General features: G+C 40.3%; 1 protein-coding gene across 1 annotated transcript in view; it reads left to right on the forward strand.

Annotated features, from left to right (window-relative positions):
- LOC106088968 (uncharacterized) overlaps positions 1 to 13412 on the forward strand; it is a 28301-nt gene extending 14889 nt beyond the window's left edge. The window contains exons 2-5 of the mRNA XM_059365491.1: positions 12717 to 12776; positions 12850 to 12920; positions 12983 to 13150; positions 13248 to 13412. Coding sequence (XP_059221474.1) covers positions 12717 to 12776; positions 12850 to 12920; positions 12983 to 13150; positions 13248 to 13412 — 464 coding nt within the window. The remainder of the gene's footprint in view (positions 1 to 12716; positions 12777 to 12849; positions 12921 to 12982; positions 13151 to 13247) is intronic.
- Positions 13413 to 21017: the final 7605 nt, after the last annotated feature.

The raw sequence follows: 21017 nt of genomic DNA on the forward strand, positions 1-21017 counted from the left end.
GACAAACAAGACGATATAACATTATATGGCAAAACCATCTACGCAATTAGCTAGGCGACAATAGTTTCAATATTTCCTCCTCGCTATTAAGACAGCTTCTACAGTAATCATTATGCAGGATTCCCATATGTGCCACTATATGGCCCATCGCAAAGTGTTCGGTTATAGAAAGTCCGCAACTGCTTTACCATCCTTCGGACAACAGTATGCCAGACTGTTCCGGTACTCAGGAATCCATGTATAGATATTTAACTCGCCAACGGATCCGCTACTATGATCAATACCCACGAGTCGAGGAGTTCGACAAATGACATGTATGCCAGATCGGCAACTGCTTTACTCTCCGTATTCTAGTCCTAAGACTTCGCCCACCTTCTTATTTTAGAGAATACCAAGAAACCAAGTCAGCACCATGTCATGAACCTGGTTTTTATTCAGCGCTTCCAAACATTCCGCCACTAACATCAATCAAGTGCATCCGAGGAGACCCCCAACACCGTCCCTAATCATCTTGGAACCATCAGTGAAGATCTAGGTCTAATAGTTGCCTTGCACAACCGAGCAGATAAAGAAAATGGAGAAAGTTGGGAACCACAAGACAGGTAGTAAATTTATCTACCTCGGTACCGCCTTAACCGAAACCAATGACACCAGTTTTGAGATTAAGCGAAGAATAATACTGGCAAAGAGATGCTACTTTGGACTAAGTAAGGAGTTTAGAAACAAGGCCACCTCTCGACAGACGTAGATTACACTATATAAGACTCTGATACTACCCGTGCTGTTATATGGTTCTGAAGCGTGGGTACTTGTGAAAGCAGATGAGGCAAAGATTCTTCGTAAAATATATGGACTAGTTTGCGTTAGTGGAGTATATAAGCGAAGTATGAACCACGAGCTGTATGACGACGATAGCATAGTTACACGTATCAAAATACAACGGCTGCGTTGGCTAGGTCATGTTGTCAGAATGGATGAAGAAGCTCCAGCAAAGAAGTCTTTTGAAGGCAAACACCGTGGTACACGCAAACCGGGAAGAGCAAAAGCCCGATGGAAAGATCAAGTGGTGGGAGACACCTCGAAACTTGCTGTCAGAGATTTTAGAATGAGCGCAAAAGATCGGGGCGCCTAGAACGCTATTCTACGTTCGGCTAGTGGAACAAATATTCTGTCATAGCCAATTAAAGTAAGTAAAGTATAGTAATAGTTGCCAAACACAGCAACCGCCACCCTTAAGATCTCATTATACTCACCATCAAAGAATGGGGGTATGCTAATCTAGGCATTCAGTTTGTAGGTTAGGTTTAACTGGCAGTCTGTCATCGGACACACTTAAAAGTTTTCGTCCATTGTGATACCACAGGAACAGAAGAAGGAAGGTGCCTTCTAGTTTCTACCGTTGAACCATCCAGACCGCTTTAAAAAGCCCAAAAACGGGCGAATGTTGACATACGCTAAATCAGATAGGTTCTCAAAGAAATAAGAGTGGAACTCCTTCTGACTGCCCGTGCGGGACTCACACACAGAAGGTGTTCTATAGTCTCTTCTCCTTCGATATCCTCACATATTCTGCAAAAGTCGTTGCTGTCTGCATATTTTCTGATTAGACTGTGACCTGTCATGACGCACACAATGACTGAGACGTCTGTTCTAGTCAATGACAAAAAAGCAGTAGACCTCTTCAAAACATTGTTTTGGAATGCTCTTTGTGACCATCTATCATTCGTTGTCCATTGGGTCTGGTCCTGAAAACTTAGCTTACATGCTAGAGGCATACCCACAAATTCCAGTATCCCTGGAATATGTAGGGTAGTTCCTAGTCTCGCAAGCTCATCCGTTTTACAATTCCCTGATATAATTTTGTGGCCCAGCACCTAGAACAGGTGAATTTTGAACTGTTCAGCCATCTCGTTGAGAGATCTGCGACAGTCGAGGGCGGTTTTTGTGTTCAGAAATACCTGGCTGTCTGAGAAGATATTTATGCCAATCGTCGTAATGACATTATATCTTAGCCATTCCACCACTTCCTTAATTGCAAGGATCTCTGCTTGATACACGTAGCCGCCACATGACCAATGAGAAAGCTCCCTTAACCTCAAGGCAGCGGTCGATGCAATTTGTTTAGCCGCAATGTCCAGAGACATAAGATGTAGCATTAAATTCAGTGCATCAGATGGTGTCGTGTTCAGTGCGGATGTGATGCACAAACAAGCAGTAGGTTGACTTTTGAAGCACCGTCCACCAGACCGCAACACCATATAGTATTATTGGTCTGACAACATTTTTAAACCAATGAATTTGGTACAATGAATAAGGTGGAGATAGGACAATATTTACACATAACTGCTATGGGCTCATAAATGATGCATTTTTATACCCACCACCAAAGGATGGGGTTATATTCATTTGCAACACATTGAGATATCGATTTCTGATCGATTCTTGTTTTGTCCATAAGCAGGTTAAGTTCGAAGATGGGCTAAATCGGATTATGTCTTGATATAGACCGATCTGCCGATTTAAGGTCCTAGACATTATTATCCAAATTTGCTGAAATTTGGGACAGTAAGTTGTGTTAGGTCAGTCGATATCCTACTTCAATTTGGCCCAGATCGGTCTAGATTTGGATATAGCTGCCATATAGACCGATCCGCCGATATAGGGTCTTAGGCCCATAAAAGCCACATTTTTTATCCGATTTTACTGAAATTTGGGACAGTGAGTTGTGCTAGGCCCTTCGACATCCTTCTTCAATTTGGTCTAGATCGGTCCAGATTTAGATATAGCGGTTATATAGACCAAAATCTCGATTTAAGGTTTTAGGCCCACAAAAGGTGCATTTATTGTCCGATGTCGCCGAAATTTGGGACAGTGAGTTAAGACATACTTCTGCAATATGGCACTGATCGGTCAAGATTTGGATATAACTGCCATATAGGCCGGTCTCCTGATTTAAGACTTTGGGCTCATAAAAGGCGCATTTATGTCCAATGACGCCGAAATTTGGGATGAGTTGTGTTAGGTCCTTCACTATTCTTCTACAATTTAGCTTATATCGGTCCAGATTTGGATATAGCTGCGATATAGACCGATCTCTCGATTTAAGGTTTTGGGCCCATAAAAGGCGCATTTCTTGTCCGATTTCGCCGAAATTTGGGACAGTGAGTTGTGTTAGGCTCTACGACATTTTTCTGCAACTTGGCTCAAATCGTTCCAGATTTGATTAAAGCTGTCATATAGACTGATATTTTGATTTAAAGTCTTGGTCCCATAAAAGGCGCATTTATAATCCGATTTCACTGCAGTTCGACACAGTGACTTATGTTAGACTTCCCGACATCCGTTTCGTATATGATTCAGATAGGTTAATTTTTAGATATAGCTACTAAAAAAACAATATTTTGTTATACACATTTGAACAATGGTTTGTACTTATTAGTATTTGATCCAAATCGGAACACATTTCGATATAGCTGCTATGGGGCATAAGGTAAAAATTTTTCACCGGATTTTGACGAACGGTGGTTTACATATATACCCGAGGTGGTGGGTATCCAAAGTTCGGCCCGGGCGAACTTAACGCCTTTTTACTTGCTTTTACTTTGACAAAAGATAGTTAGTATATATATTCGTGGTGTTGGATATCGGATAAGTTCGGCCCTACCAAACTTAATACTTTTTTTACTTGTTTAACCTTACCCTAGGCGAAGGTTAGTTTTATTACCCTTGTCCTTGGAGAAAATTAGTTGTATTGCTGTTTTCGCTGTCTTCTGAGTCATCTATGATGCTAAAACTCTTACAGATTTTATTGTGTGGTATGTCTATTTTTAATGCATGAATATAAAAAGTCTAATGACCTGCTAAAAAAGCATTTAGCATTTCAAAAATAAGCGAGAGCGCAGTTGGCTTTTTAATCATTTTAATTTTAGATATTGATAGGTTTTTCTAAATTCGCGGCATGTGGTTCATTTACCTCAGTAAATGGTTGGTTGGTTAAATCGATCGGTGAAAGTGATATGTTATCTTAGATCTAGTCTGAGAAAACTAGAACCGAGGGTCTTGGGGCCTCCGGTCTTAGATACAATAGTTCTACTGGTAATTCATCAGCTCATGCTGCCTTGTTGTGTAGTTTTTCTCACCTTGGAGAAATTATATGTACTTCCTTGGGGAAATTGAAGATGTATTTCTATTTCCCTTGGTTTTCGCTGTCTCCCGACTCATCCATGACGTTAGAACTCTTGCAAAATTTAATGTTTGGTATATAAATTATAAATGCATTTGTTTAATTAGTCCAATGACCTGAGATAAAAGCATTTTGATTTCTTAAAATAAACGAGAGAGCAATTGACTTTTTAATTATTTTATTATTTCTAAATTCTGTGGTTGGTTCATTTACCTCAAATGGGTACTTGAACCCGTATGCTTTCATAGTAACTATTGTGAAATTATTTTGTAGGGTTACATCTGTCATTGATAGTGTTATGTTATCTCAGTCCTAGAAAGTTAGAAACGAGGGTCTTGGGTTCTCCGTCCTATAAAAGTTCTGCTGGTAAATCATCACTTCCTGCTGCCTTGTGGCTCTTTGGCTGGGTTAACGCTACGCTCAACTCATTTTGACTGATCGGCTTACATTCTATACCATCATCAGGGATCGGTTCCGTGATATCGCAGTTGGATTCCAACTGCCGGCAATATACACACATGTGTCTGTTTATTTTTATGTTAATGAATTTGGCAAACAACGACTTCAAAATGTCTCTCACACTTTGAAGAACTCTTCTGCCACAGATATCTTCTTATACATAAAATTAAATTTGTGTTTGTTTGATTGTTTGTTGGTTTGTTTGTTTCGTAAAGACTTAAAAACGGCTGAACCGATTTCCTTGGTTGGTCACGGATTGTGTAGGTTGGCCTGGAAGGAAACATAGGCTGTATAATTTTTAGATATCGGGTGAAGGCGGACCCTCCCTCTTACCCCAAAAACGCCACCCATACCCGAAAGTGGTCCGATGGGCACCAAAAATGTACCAAATGAAAGGAATTAGGGACCAGAAAACGATTATCGTATTAAAATTTGGGTCCAAGTACCCAGCGGGCCGCCTCAACCTCAAAAACAGATATATTCGAAGTTCATTTCAATATGGGACTCAAAGGTCTAAGTAATGGGTGGTCTCCCACCTCCAAATAGACATATTAGCCGACCATGGCTTTATGGGACTCATATGAAAGGTATTAGGGAGTAGATGGCGAATATGACATTAACATTTGCGTTCAAGTCCAGGTGGCGCTTTTCCTACTAAAGATACGTCAAATGGGTTATTTGACCCATTATGACAATATGGCACTCAAATGAAAGGTATTTGAGAGTAGAAAACAAATTTGATATCTAATTTTGGAGCCAAGTGTTTTGGAGTACGCCCTAAGCACCCCTAAACTGAACTTCATTTCCGTTGGAAAAAAAAACGAGTTTGACACCTATTTTCAGTGCAAAGTGCCGGTGGGCGCCCCAGCCCCAAAACACCCTCCAAACGTTTCATATTTACCGACCATGGCAATATGGGGCTCAAATTAAAGGAATTTGGAAGTGCAGGACGAATTTGATATCCATATATGAGTCGAAATGTCTGAGGTCCCATCCCTCCCCTAATGAGAACATTACACTAAGGGGCAAATTCTCACACATCAATGAGTGCTTTCCGATTCAAGTTTAAACTCAATCACAAGGGTCCTTTTTTTATAGCCGAGTCCGAACGGCGTCCTGCAGTGCGACACCTCTTTGGGGAAAATTTTTTAAATGACCATGAATGGCATGGTACCTCGCAAATGTCGCCAACATTAAGAGGGGATAAACACCGCTTTGTCCGATGTTCCCTCCAGGATTAAAACGCGCTCAGCGTCATAGGCTACAATGGCACGAATTCGACATCCACATTCAGGGCGAAGTGTCCCCACCCTAAAAGGATATAAGAGAGTTAAAGAAGGCACAGCAGAGCGGGCTCGGATCGGCTAGTCTCTTATATATAAAAATCAATTTGTGTTTGTTTGAAGGTTTTTTTGTTTGTGGTTTTGTGTGTTCCTTATAGACTCAGAAACGGCTGAAGCGATTTTTTTTGAAATTTTCACCGATGATGCATAATGATCCCGTTATGAAAATAGGGTACTACATTTTTTGATATCTGAAGGTGGGAAAAAGCTCTTTTGTCCGATGTCGCCTTTTTTGTCCGATGTCGCCGAAATTTGGGACAGTGAATTGTATATTTAAGATCTTAAAATGCACCATATCGGTTCGGATTTGGATATAGCTGTCATATAGACCGATCTCTCTATTTAAGATCTTGGGCCCATAAAAGGCGCATTTATTGTCCGATGTCGACGAAATTTGGGACAGTGAGTTTTGTTAGGCCCCTCGACATTATTCTGCTATGTCACTGCTGAATTTAGTATATTTCGATATAGCTGCTATGGCGGCATACATTTTTCCTTTTTTTGGCAAACAACGATTTCAAAATGCCCCTCACACTTTAAAGAACTCTTCTGCCCTAGATATTTTTTAAATAAAAATAAAGTTCAACATTTCGTGTCCGGTATAAATATAATAAATCAAAACCAAAATATTGCCATCACATTTCTTAACTTGTTCCAAATCGAAGCAAACTACTCACTTGCAAAACAAATCACAATTAGATGTTATATTTTGGCCTTTTCCAAAGAGTAAGAACAAAAAAGTGCATACTTCAAAGCGGAATAGCAGCCTCATGCTACGTTTCAATACTGCCACCGATAGTAACGAACAACAAAAGCAAACCACTTTGGACAGTTGGTGGCATGCAGCACACATATAGACAATTCGCCACGGCAATTGCTACAAATTCCATTGCTATACTTGTCTTACTCAGACTGTCGTAGAACCATTGTGGTCGCTGCTGTTCCCTGTGCGTCCATGAGTTGGGACTGAGATAATATACGATCTGAAATGCTCGTAATACGAATATGATAACATCAACATAGGTGGTGATCATAAATTGTCAATAAACAGCATAAAAGTGTAGACCAGTAAAAATATCAGCACCACCAACAGAAACGGCATCAATTTCAGCTACAACAAGAAGCTAATGCACAGTGTCTCTCTTTGTTTCAGAAAACGATGGCAGTTATATTTTAATATATTATTCTGTTATTGCCAAACAATTTTTGGGCAGCTCAAACTATTGGGTTGCCCAAAAAGTAATTGCGAATTTTTTAAAAGAAAGTAAATGCATTTTTAATAAAACTTAGAATAAACTTTAATCAAATATACTTTTTTTACACTTTTTTTCTAAAGTAAGCTAAAAGTAACAGCTGATAACTGACATAAGAAAGAATGCAATTACAGAGTCATAAGCTGTGAAAAAATTTGTCAACACCGACTATATGAAAAATCCGCAATTACTTTTTGGGCAACCCAATAGTTTGTAAGATAAGACAACAAGCCTTCGTTTATAAATTACAGTACTACTTCATCGATAACTAATAAATTCACACAAACTAGGATTGGTATATAATTGTAACAAAATTAATTAATTATTAGTCTTGCCATTAATAACAAGTAATAACATATTTAGTTCGTCCATGCCGAGCTTTGGACATCCACGACCTATAAACCTATATAATAAGAAATATCTACTAAATCCATATAGTGTCTATTATGTACCATACAAGACTAGAATGTATTATAGGTTAGGTTAGGTTAGGTTGAAGAGAGTGTGCGGATACTAAACCGTCCCATGTTACTATGGGAATACACCTTAGCCTGTAATCCGCTTGTTGTGCTCTCTTAATACTAAAACATAACCTTGAAAGAGAAAATTTAAATCAGGAATACCGTGCTGCTAACAAAATCCCTAATTGATTTCCATACCACATCCCTTTGTTGATTCATGTTTGGTATTGTGTCCCCACCTAAGTGCCGGTGTCTGTTTGCCGCGAAAGCCGGGCAATGACATAGGAAATACTCCAACGTCTCATCATCTTCTCTTCATGCCCTATACATGCTATGCATGCATGCTTGCCTCACCGATTTTGCATAAGTGAACTCGTAGTCCTATGAGTTCTGTTAAGATACCGAAAGCTTTACTGACCTCCTTCTTGCAAATATGCATTTTTTGCCCATGAACATTCCACTAAGTAACAGGGGCAAACTTCTCACATATCAATAAGTGCAGTCCGATTCAAGTTTAAGATCAATGATAAGATAGTCGAGTCCGAACGGCGTACCGCAGTGCGAGAAGTTTTACATGGCATAGTACCTCACAAATGTTGCCAGCATTAGGAGGAAAAAACATTAGCTGAAAAATGTATTTTCTGATGGTCTCGCTAGGATTCGAACCCAGGCTTTCAGCGTCATCGACGGACATGCTAACCTCTACGGTGGCCTGCTTCTTGCTTCTTTTCGGAATAAGCCTCGTCTACTCACAATCCGGATCTCCTCATAGGATTTTCGTCGTCTTTCTTAACTCGGATTGTCCAATATTGTTGTCGGCAGTCCTCCGGCCTTCACTGCCAAATCGTCTGTTTTTCCATTCCCTCTTTATCCGACCGACACCCTTACGATGGGCTACCGAAAGTGGTCTCGGTATAAATCCGTGCAAGACAGAAGTAGTTTTTTAAGCAGGAGATACAAGTTGCCTACAGTGGAACCTGTCCCCTAGGGTGGAGAGAGTGTTCTATTTAAAGAAAGCGCAAAATAGCAGGGTGTTTTGCTGGACCGGAAATTGAACATCAAATCCAACATTTTGGAAAAGGCAAGAAATGCAACTCATGCCCTATACAGCTGCAAGAGAGCCATTGGCAAAAGTTGGGGGTTTAGACCGCGTGTCATGCATTGGCAGTTGTCAGACCTCTTATGCTATATGGTGTTGTGGTCTGGTGGACGGCGCTTCAAAAGTACACCTTCTGCTCAATACTTAACCGGATCCAAAGGATGGCTTGTTTGTGCATCACAGCCGCACTGAGGACGATACCATCTGATGCACTGAATTTAATGCTTCATCTTATGCCTCTGAACATTGTGGTTACCCAAATTTCAGCGACCACTGCCTTGAGGTTAAGGGAGCTTTCTCATTGGTTTTGCCGTGGGTACGAACACTGCGTTATCCTCTATACAATATCCGATGTTCTAGGCAGTGTGGATTACGCCCTACCTGAGCCGCTTTTGATAAAAATTTCTGTACCACTATTCCTGGTAGAACCGATTGGACCTACGATATGCCTGGTAACAGAAGTTAAATAGACTTCTATAGAAATGGCTGCGAACTATACAACGAGGTGGACTTTGGGATGTACTCTAAAGATCTACAACTGGTCATATCGAAAAGGTTACCCGACCACTGCAGTGTGTATCAAGCAGTGATCCTGCAAGGATTAAGGAAGTGGTGGAATGGCTAAGATATAATGTCATTACGACGATTGGCATAAATATCTTCGCAGACAGCCAGGTAGCCATTAAATATCTGGAGAACGTACTTCTGAACACAAAAACCGCCCTCTACTGTCGCAGATCTTCCAACGATATGGCTGAACAGTTCAAAATTCACCTGTTCTGGGTGGTGGGCCACAGGGATATCCCAGGGAATTGTAAAGCGGATGAGCTTGCGAGACTAGGAACTACCCTACACATTCCAGGAGTGCTGGAATCTGTGGGTATGCCTGTAGCGACGTGCAAGATAAGTTTTCAGTACCAGGCCCGAGGGACAACGAATGATAGATGGTCACAAAGAGGGGGCTGTGAACATTCTGAAACTATGTGGCCTTATCTAGACTTGAAGAGGTCTATTGCTTTGCTGTCATTGGCTAGAACAGACGTCTCAGTCATTGTGGCTGTCGTGACAGGTCACTGTCTAAACGGAAAACATGCTGACAGACTCAAGGTTACCAGCAACGACTTTTGCAGAATCTGTGTGGACATCCAAGAAGAAGAGTCTATAAAACACCTTCTGTGTGTGTGTCCCGCACTAACAGTCAGAAGGAGTTCCACTTTAGGTTCTCATTTTTTTGAGAACCTGTCTGATTTGGCGAATGTGAGACGTTGGAGCATTTCCTTTGTCATTGCCCGGCTTTCGCGTCTAACAAATACCGGCACTTAGATGGAGACACAATACCAGATATGAACCAACTTAGGGGAGTGGTATTGAAAAAAATTAAGGATTTCGTAAATAGCATGGAATTCCTAACTTAAAATTTTCTTTACTTTAAAGATTATATTTAGTTTATAGTATTAATAGCAAGCCGATTAATGGCTTAGGTATATGTCCATAGTGGCATGGGCGGATTAATATCTGCACCCTCCTTTCAACCTAACCTAACATAGCGGATGTGAACATTCGCAAGTTATTGGGCTTTTTAAAGCGATCTGGATGGTTCAACGGTAGGAACTAGAAGGCATCTTCCTTCTTCTGTTCCTGTGGTATCACAATGGACGAAAACGTCTAAGTGCGTTTGATGGCAGACTGCCACTTAAACATAACCTAAACCTAGCCTAAATTAAGTTTCATTATCATTGGCTCGAATCTTTAAAGCTAGGATAAACTTTTTTTCAGTGCACATTTATTAACATTACGAACGGAAATATACGCGAGCGAAAGACTCTATCACCCACCGTAAATTCCATTATGATTGGTATTTTAGTTAGGGCAATTAAATAAAAAGCCTTATTAAATTCTGTAATGCGTATAAATGACAAGTAAATGCGTGCTAAGTTTGGCCGGGCCGAATCTTATATACCCTCCACCATGGATCGCATTTGTCAAGTTATATCAAGTTATTGAATGGTATAGACCATACTTGCTATGGCTCTTAGAAGTCATAGAAGAGCACCATCTTCAACATTTCAGGCAAATCAAGTAATAATTGCACCCTCCAGAGGCTCAGAAAGTCAAATCGGGAGATCGATTTATATGGCAGCAATATCAGGTTATCAACCGATTTGGACCACACTTGGCCATTTATTGGAAGTCATAGTAAAATGGTATATGCATACCAAAAAAAAATTACCAAATTTCAGACAAATCGGTTAAGAATTGCACTTTCTAGGAGCTCAAGAAGTCTAATCGGGAGATTGGTTTATATGTCAGCTATATCTGGTTATGAACCGATTTGAGCCATACTTAGCACAATTGTTGGAAGTCATACCAAAATACAACTTGCGAAATTTCAGGCAGCTATATCAGGTTATCAACCGATTCAAACCACACTTGGAACAATTGTTGGAAGTTATACCAAATAGGTATATGCATACCAAAACAAAATGTACAAAATTTCAGCTAAATCGGAAAAGAATCGCGCCTTCTAGAAGCTCAAGAAGTCAAGTCCCAACATCGGTTTATATGGCAGCTATATCAATGCATGGACAGATTTGACCCATCAATCATCCACTCCCCATGATTGATAGTGTACCTAGTTCTATGCTTCAGATATTCTTTCGAACACGTGGAGTTAAAAGAGTCCTTGCGGATCTCGACATTCGGTAATAACTTTGTTCGATTTATATGGTGCTTTCTCAGAGATCGCACTATACTAGTTGTTGTAGATGGGTTCCCATCAGACGAGAATACATTGAACGCAGGTGTGCCACAAGGCCCTTTCCCCTTCCCTTTTTCCTATTTTCATTGACGATCTATTGTGTCAGACTCCTAATCCAGTCTACTTATTTGCCGATCACAGTCCTCTGTGTCATTCATATTCATTCGATCATAGGCCCAGTCCTCAAGAAATTTGTAGACAGGAGGAGCATTCTGGATGAGACGCTCTCTCAGGATTTGTTAGCCATTTCCGAGTGGAGTCGAATGAGCAGAGTAGACTTTAAGGCACAGAAGACGCAGTGCTGTTTCTTGTCTCACAAGCGATTTACTGACCCACTACAATCGTCGATATCTATCGACGGTATAGATATTGAGCAGTCAGATGCTCTTTATGTTCTGGGCATGAAGATACAATGTGATGTCCGTTTGTCAAAACACGTATTCGGTGCAAGAAATATTTCACCTCTTCTGATCTTCTCAATATCTATACTACTACTAGGGTATCCTACTCTGTTGCTTTTCTTGAACATGGTCGGAATGTGGGTAGCGTTGTATTGCTCTATCGTTATTTTCATGGCGTGTGTTCCAGAGATATTCGTCTTCTTATCCCTGACGTTAGGATGTTCACTAGGAATACAAGACTTGCCAGGAACTCTCACCGGTTTGTATTTGATTGGCCAGTCAACCGAACCATTCATTACCGAGAAAATTCATTTTTCGCCCGAACCATTCGTATTTGGAATCGACTTACGGCTAATGTCTTTTCCCACCGACATTGACGTTCAGAAATTTAAGACTAATATCAATAAACACTACTCCCTCTTCCACCCTCCAATCCTTAACTTTCCTAATAGCCAAGGCAATGCACTGCATTTATAGGGGACATCCCCTGCGTGTTGGTTACGTGAAAAAAAGATCCCAGTTTTACTCCTTCGAAAGTTTGCGTGCCTTCTACAGACAGATGGACGAACGGACATGGCTAGATCGACTTTAAATGTCATGACGATCCAGAATATATATACTTTATGGAGTCTTAGAAGCATATTTGGAGGTGTTAAAAACGGAATGACAAAATAAGTATACCACCTCCCTTGGTGGAGGGTATAAAAATAGCCCGTATTTATTATTTGGACACTCTTAACTCGGATTCATTTATCAAAGATGATTCTTCAACGAATGTTCGTGACTTTATGCGGGATTTTGGCTACAACACAGGCAGCGGTACGTTTTACAAATTGGAAGTGCACGTCCTTCGATGAAAGTTATGTTACCTTTCCGATATGTATACTTAAAGTAGTGCGACGTGGAGTTATTTCAGCAAATGTATATGCAGCAATCCACAAATCGAATCTCAACAATGTATCGGTAAGTGGTATTGCATTATATGACTAACCAGCCAAATCATCTCCTATTTTCAATATCTGCAGGTTAACTTGGGTCTGTACAAGAAAGAAAATGGATATCGACCGTTTTTATACAACATTACACTGGACTTTTGCAAATTTATAAAAACTCGCAAAAGTTTTCCATTTTTCAGGATGTTTTTTGATACTTTTCGAAAAAACTCCAATATAAATCACTCGTGTCCCTACAACGTAAGTAGCTATTGAATGATTAAAAAAGTTTTGTTATTATTATAAATATGTGTATATAACTTTTATCTCCACCTCCTAATACTTAAACAAAACCCAGCATGACATCATAGTTGAAAACTACACTCTGAGCGATGAAATGTTTAAATTGTTGCCTCTGCCAGAAGGAGAGTATATGTTCAAGTTATTGGTGGGCACTTATAATGTATGGAAAGCTGATATTAGCGGATATATTTTGAAAAACGATAAAATTGGTCGCATATAAAGGAACATATGTATACCAATATGTTTATATTATGGCAAATAATATACAATGTAAATTAAAAAAAGTTTTTCCAATAAAAAAATAGCAATGTATCCTATCTCTTTGTAACGTTTGTAGCCTAAGTGATGGATCTAATTTTCCATTAATCACCATTGGAAATGGAGTTACTACTTTTATAAAATAATACTCCGTGAAAATTTATTATCTTTGGATGTGTTCAACCAATTGTTATAATTCCTGTACGATGGCCACTTTTACAAAAATGTTTTTTTAATGCTTAAATGAGTGCTTTAGATGTAGCAAAACATAACCCAAACAATTTTGTTTTCTAAATGTAATGGTACAAAAAAATTTCTCTTTGAACCATCAACTTGATGTCTAAAGCTCAAAAGTCTATTCTTTCAATCGATATCAATAAACAACTTATATATATTATTGGAGGCCCCCGTGCAGCTGAGGTTAGCATGTCCGCCTTTGAAGCCGAACGCCTAGGTTCAAATGCCTCCGTATACATCAACAAAATTTTTAATGGTGGTTATCCTCTTACTAATGCTGGCTACATTTGTGAGGCGTCTTGCCATATTAAAACTTCTTTACCAAGTGGTGTCGCTATGCGTCACGCCGTTCGAACTCGGCATAAAAGGGAGGCAGAAAGGCTGGCAGGAAGCAATGGTGATATTTATACCCAAGCCTGGCACGGCAAGTTATGCGACACCAAAGGCCTACAGGCCTGTAAGCCTTACGTCCTTTCTACTCCAAACCCTGAAACTTATTGGGGATACCATGATAAAGAGTATCACATCCAGCGAATTGCTTAGATACAAACAGCATATCTATGTCAAGGGAAGGTGGGTGGAAACCGCCCTGCCCTTGATTGTGCATAAAATAGATGCATCCTTCGATGCCAAGACGTACATATTGGCGGTTTGTATTGGTATCAAGGGGGCGTTTGACAATGTGCGGACCGACACATTGATCCAATCCTTAGACCAGTAACGGGTGGATCGGGTCCATAGAGATTGGATAAACCATATGCTAAGAAACAGGTGGATAAATTGGGGGTTCCATTACAGAAATATAAGGGAGAAAGTGGCACAGGGCAGGTCATAGGGGGTCATTTTATTTACCTATTACGAATGCTGACTGAGGAGGGATTTTGACTCGAAGTGTCAAATCAGGAGCGTACTGAGAAGGCACACAGATATTGGGCACACAGACGGCTCGAAATGGGGCCTGAATCAGAGGATAGTACGTACTTCTCAGTGGTTTGGTGGACCACTGTTATGGGGAAAAAGTACAACGTTAGAACTATACAGCAGAGTTCAGAGAACATGTTGTCTTGGCATAGGCGGAGCAATGAGTACTACTAGGGCACTGAAGACTATTCTAGATATCCGACCCATAGAAATACAGATTAAAAGTGAGGCAGCCATTGCGGCTATGAGACTTAAGGCGATGGGTGAATGGACAGATGGTAGAAGCAAGTCATACCATCATGGTATAATCGAGGCTACAATAGGAAGCCCGGAAGGATTAGAAGAGGTTTCCGATCGAATACCTAAGACGACACTTGAGATCAAGTGCGAGACATTGCTGCCAGCGGCACAGTCTTGGGTTGACGGAACTTCGATATTGCTTTCTGGGAGATCATGTTATACAGATGGGTCAAATTTGAAGACAACATGGACCTTGGGTCTACATTGAAAACCCTGGAACTGAAATCTATTTTAGGCTGCCTGACCACAATACAGTCCTGCAGGCAGTGATCCGGTCGATCACAGAATGTGGAAGGTGGTGCGGTGCTCATGCGCCCTGATTATCAGGGCATAACAACGAGAGGGAATGAAAGGGCAAACGATTTGGCAGTGAAGCTCAGAGAAGCGCCGTCAATGAACTTGGTTAACCCGAAGCCTTTCGGAGTGAAATGTGCTACGTATGGTTATAGGCTGAATAACCATGTGCGTTTCGGGGTTTACTCCGAAAAACTGGGATTGGCTGGGGTTTTCCCGATCACTTTACGGTGTATCAAGCGAAGATCATTGCAATAAGAGAATTAGTGGAATAAGTGTAGAACAGACGAGCTTGCAATACTCGAAATGTCCTGGACGTTAGAGGGGAACTGTAATGTGTGGATATGCCTCTAGCTATTTGTAATCTAATTCTTCAAATTAAGTCCCAAAAGCAATTTGTCATGTGTTCCTTTGAGGACTTTCATGAACTAGCAGATGCGAATATTCACTAATGTTTAGGGTTTTTAAGGCTATCTGACTAGCTCAACTATAGGAACTTAGGAAGCATTTTTTCTCATTTTCCTGTATTATTACAATGGTCTAAAACATAGGAGGACTAAATCACACAACCGTTGGCATAGAAAAACCTGCTTACATACAGTGTCAGCAACTTCGTGTTGCTTCGTTCGGACGACGCGTTGTTGTTATTTTACATAGCTATTTCACTATTTTCCACAAATGCAAACGCAATTTAGTATTTTCAACTGTATTAGGGTGCCCATCACTGATCTAAGACTTCTAATTGGATCGTATTACAAACTGCCAATAAAAACTGTTCTAATCTTAAGTCCCGTGCAGCATGCGGTGGCCGAAACACTGTGCAACAAACACAACGTCCTTTGGCCGCAGCGGCAGCTTCAGATTACTATTGGTTGCACAATGGGATGTTGCTGCGTTGTAGGTCTTGTTGTAGCCGAAACCCGCTGACGTGTTGTTGTTGTTAACTAAAAATAATGTTGCATTATGATTTGAGACGTTTTTCTCTCCATTTATTTGGTCGCTTTCTGTGTCAATGTTGTTTGTTTTGCGGCCAGGGAATAAGCTCGTGTTGCATTGTCAAAGTTGCCATAAATATCATCTTTTTGTTGGTTTTTTATCATGTCTTTGGGATTTTTTGTCTTAACTCTTTTTCGCATTGCTTGGTGGGTTTGCTTTTTTTTTGGGTGCGATTCATAGATTCGTCAGAACTCACGCGGTGTGAGCGTGTAGAGTTTTGTAATACGAGTACATGGAAAGAATGCCGCCATCATAGCACTGTGGTTATTGAAAGAGGTTTTCGCAAAATGAATTAAAAATAGGAAAGTATTTACAGCATGAATTGAAAATGATTTCTAAGGTCATACAAGACAAGAAAGAAACCTGTCGCAGTTTTCTTTAAAATAGATTTTCCTTAGAGGTAAGCAAATAAGGCACATTTTTACCCTACACCACTACTGTGTTATATGGCATTATACCTAAAGTGAATCTGTGTGTAGCAGTCAATTGGAGAAGTCTATATCTACCATTGCTAAGTATGCCGATCAACTCATCATCCCCCTGATACGATTTTGCACTATTCCGACCGTCCATCCGTCCTTCCGTCCGTCCATCAGTTCGTCCTTCCGTCCGTCCGTCTGTCTGTCAAAAGCACGCTAAGGTTGGTAGGTCGGTTGAGCTTGTAAATGGGCCAAATCGGTCCATGTTTTGATATACCTGCCATATAAACCGATCTTGGGTCTTGACTTCTTGAGCCTCTATAGGGCGCAATTCTCATCCGATTTTATTATAATTTTGCACGTAGTGTTTTGGTAGCACTTTCAAAAACTGTGTTAAGTATGATTCAAAACGGTTCATAATCTGGTATAGCTGTCATATTAACCGGTCTTGGATCTTGACTTCGTGAGCGCGCAATTCTCATCCGGTTTGGCTGAAATTTTGCATGAGGTGTTTTGTTATGACTCCCAATAACTGTGTTAAGTATGGCGTAAATCGGTATAAGACCTGATATAGCTGCCATATAAACCGATCAGGGATTTTGACTTCTTGAGCCTCTAGAAGACGGAATTCTCACCCGATTTGGAAGAAATTTTGTACAACGACTTCTCCCATGACTTTCAACATACGTATCTAATATGGTCGGAATCGATCAATAGCTTGATACAGCTCCTATATAAAAATATCTCTCGATTTTGCTTCTTGAGCCCCTACAAGGCGCAATTCTTATCCGATTCATTTATTAATTTATGGTCCGAATCGGACTGCAACTTGATATAGCTCCAATAGCATAACAATTCTTATTCAATATTCTATGTTTGTCTACATAGAGATACCACGGATAGATCTCGACAAATGCGATCAAATGCGATCATGCCCATCCAAAGATAGTTTTGAGTATATATATTTTCCTCGTCACGAGCGTTGCTTCTGTCTTAGTAGCAGCCAGCGCCAGTTTCCATGAAACAAGCCATCTTGAGATCCTCATCAAGCTATCATTTGCGACAAATTCAATTAGTGGTGTGTAAGGTTGATCGACGAGGAGAGCTACGTCGTCTACATATCCGACTAGTTCGGTGTCATAAGGCAAATTCATGTTTAGTAGATCTTCATACATCAGGTTGCATAGGAAGGGACCCAAAATGGACCCTTGTGGTACACCTGACGTGACTTCGTATTCCTCGACACCTGTGTTCGTGTCGTACAGTACGATTCTGTTCTCGAGATAGCTATCAAACATTTTGATCAGGTATCCTGGCATGTATCGTCGCCTTATGACTTGCCTTATTTCTTTCTTGTAATAATGGTTTGCCTCCATAGCGTGTTTCGCCGTATCCACGACTTCACGTATTGCGTCAATCGTTGATTTTCCTTTGATGAATTCAAACTGCATTCTCGAAAAACTTCCGTTTATGTTAATTTCATGTTCTAGCCCATTTAGTATTAGCTTCTCTTAAATCTTACCACATGTGTCTAGACGGATTGTATAAATGCTTGTCACCTTTTCTTAATAGAACCATTTGTTAAACTTTCCATACGGAGGGAAACTCGCCTTTTTCCAAATTTTTAATCATATAATACTGATCATTGGTTATGGCCATAAACTTTCAACTATTGAAAGTACTCATTTAGTATTCCATCTGGATCTGGTGCTTTTCTCTTTTTATACCCTCCACCATAAGATGGGGGGTATACTAATATCGTCATTCTGTTTGTAACTACTCGAAATATTCGTCTGAGACCCCATAAAGTATATATATTCTTGATCGTCGCGACATTTTATGTCGATCTAGCCATGTCCGTCCGTCTGTCCGTCCGTCTGTCCGTCCGTCCGTCTGTCCGTCCGTCCGTCTGTCTGTCTGTCGAAAGCACGCTAACTTCCGAAGGAGTAAAGCTAGCCGCTTGAAATTTTGCACAAATACTTCTTATTAGTGTAGGTCGGTTGGTATTGTAAATGGGCCATATCGGTCCATGTTTTGATATAGCTGCCATATAAGCCGATCTAGGGTCTTGACTTCTTGAGCCTCTAGAGTGCGCAATTCTTATCCGATTGGGATGAAATTTTCCACGACGTGTTTTGTTATGATATCCAACAACTATGCCAAGTATGGTTCAAATCGGTCAATAACCTGATATAGCTGCCATATAAACCGATCTTGGGTCTTGACTTCTTGAGCCTCTAGAGTGCGCAATTCTTATCCGATTGGAATGAAATTTTGCACGACATGTTTTGTTATGATATCCAACAACTGTGCCAAGTATGGTTCAAATCGGTCCATAACCTGATATAGCTGTCATATAAACCGATCTTGGGTCTTGACTTCTTGAGCCTCTAGAGTGCGCAATTCTTATCCGATTAGGATGAAATTTTGCACGACGTGTTTTGTTATAATATCCAACAACTATGCCAAGTATGGTTCAAATCGGTCCATAACCTGATATAGCTGCCTTATAAACCGATCTTGGGTCTTGACTTCTTGAGCCTCTTATTCGATTGGAATGAAATTTTGCACGACGTGTTTTGTTATGATACCCAACAACTTTGCCAAGTATGGTTCAAATCGGTCCATAACCTGATATAGCTGCCATATAAACCGATCTTGGGTCTTGACTTCTTGAGCCTCTGGAGTGCGAAATTCTTATCCGATTTGCCTGAAATTATGTACTACGGATCCTCTCATGACCATCAACATAGGTGCTTATTATGATCGGAATCGGTCTATAGCCCGATACAGCTCCCATATAAATCGATCTCTCTATTTTACTTTTTGAGCCCCCAAAGGTCGCAATTCCTATTCGAATTGGCAGACATTTCACACAGGTCTCCAACATATAATTTAATTGTGGTCCAAACCGGACCATATCTTGATAACGCTCTAATAGCAGAGCAAATCTTTTCTTATATCCTTTTTTGCCTAAGAAGAGATGCCGGGAGAAGAACTCGGCAAATGCGATCCATGGTGGAGGGTATGTAAGATTCGGCCCGGCCGAACTTAGCACGTTTTTACTTGTTTTAGTCTCACTTATACTTCTGCAATTTCTGTGGTTGAGAAAGGCTCGTACCCATCCTCTGCTCGTCTTGCTTTTAGGAAAAAGTGTACTTAAATGGGAAGTGCCCATTCCGCTCTTCTTATCTCAGCAATTGAATTCTTCTTACCTATCTTCTTCATTATTATGTTATATGGGAGTCCCCAAGGATCATTCTCTACTTCTTTTATTAAAGACTCCCAGGAAGAGACGGAGGCTACTTTTTGCCATTCTGTAAGAATTCATAGCAACTATGTCGCCTTTCCTCCTCGTTGCAATTCCTCCGTCTGTCTAACGGTCTATCAATCTGTCCGTCCGTTTATCTGCCCGTCTGTCTATTTGACATTAACAGAACTGCGAAGTTTGAGACCAATTATATAATAATTTTGAGCACTAGGTACTCGAGAAGTAAAATCGGGAAATAAATGAATATGACAGGCAATAGGGAAAATGGACTTGCCTAACTTATTAGGAATCCCAATAGACCTACATGAACAAAAAATTATGCTGAATTTCGAAAGAGACTACCATGCTCAGATCTATAGCGGTGAAAATTGTTGCTTCAGCAATTACAGCAGAATTTCTAAGTTTAAACACAGTGCCAGAGCATCATTGTCGCTGACATAAAAGTTCTATGGTTTAGCTGGTTGGTGCTTTATAGCAATATTGTTATTTACAACAAATGTACAATCGTTGGCTTTTATTATTGCTGTTGTAGTTGTTGTTGCTGATATTGTGATTAATTAAATCGACGGGGACGCATGATTTATAATGATGAATTTATTTGTGGCCCAGTACCTTAGTACCACCAGCACAGCCACAAAGACGTCGCCATCATCTTAGGCTACATTGACGACGGCAATTGCAATGAAGGCGACGACAATACCCCCAATAGTATGTGAGCTGTGAACATAAGTGTATGTTGGTGATGTATCCAAAATCAATAATTCGTATATTGTGGAGTATTTCATTGACTTTGGCTGAGCGCTGTGTGCATTTACTCTAGTCGAAGGTTTGCTGTTAATGCCGCTTACCAATACGGTCGGAACTCTTTTAGTGACCATTTTAGGACAAGAGTTATAAAATAGTTTACTTTTTTACTCTATAATAAGCTAAATGAAGATCAAATTGTAAAATGGTAAGATGAATAAAAATTCACTACGATAATCTTTTAATTTCGAAGACTGAGAGATACCTCTTTAGTGCAGATAAGGTTAGGTAAAAGAAAGGCATATGGGGTTTAATCCATCTCATGGCCTGCATGAACACATTTACCAATTCTAAACAAGTAAAAGCGTGCTAACTGCGGCTGGGC

This window comes from Stomoxys calcitrans, chromosome 3 (genome assembly GCF_963082655.1).
Source record: "Stomoxys calcitrans chromosome 3, idStoCalc2.1, whole genome shotgun sequence".
Classification (NCBI taxonomy): Eukaryota; Metazoa; Arthropoda; class Insecta; order Diptera; family Muscidae; genus Stomoxys; species Stomoxys calcitrans.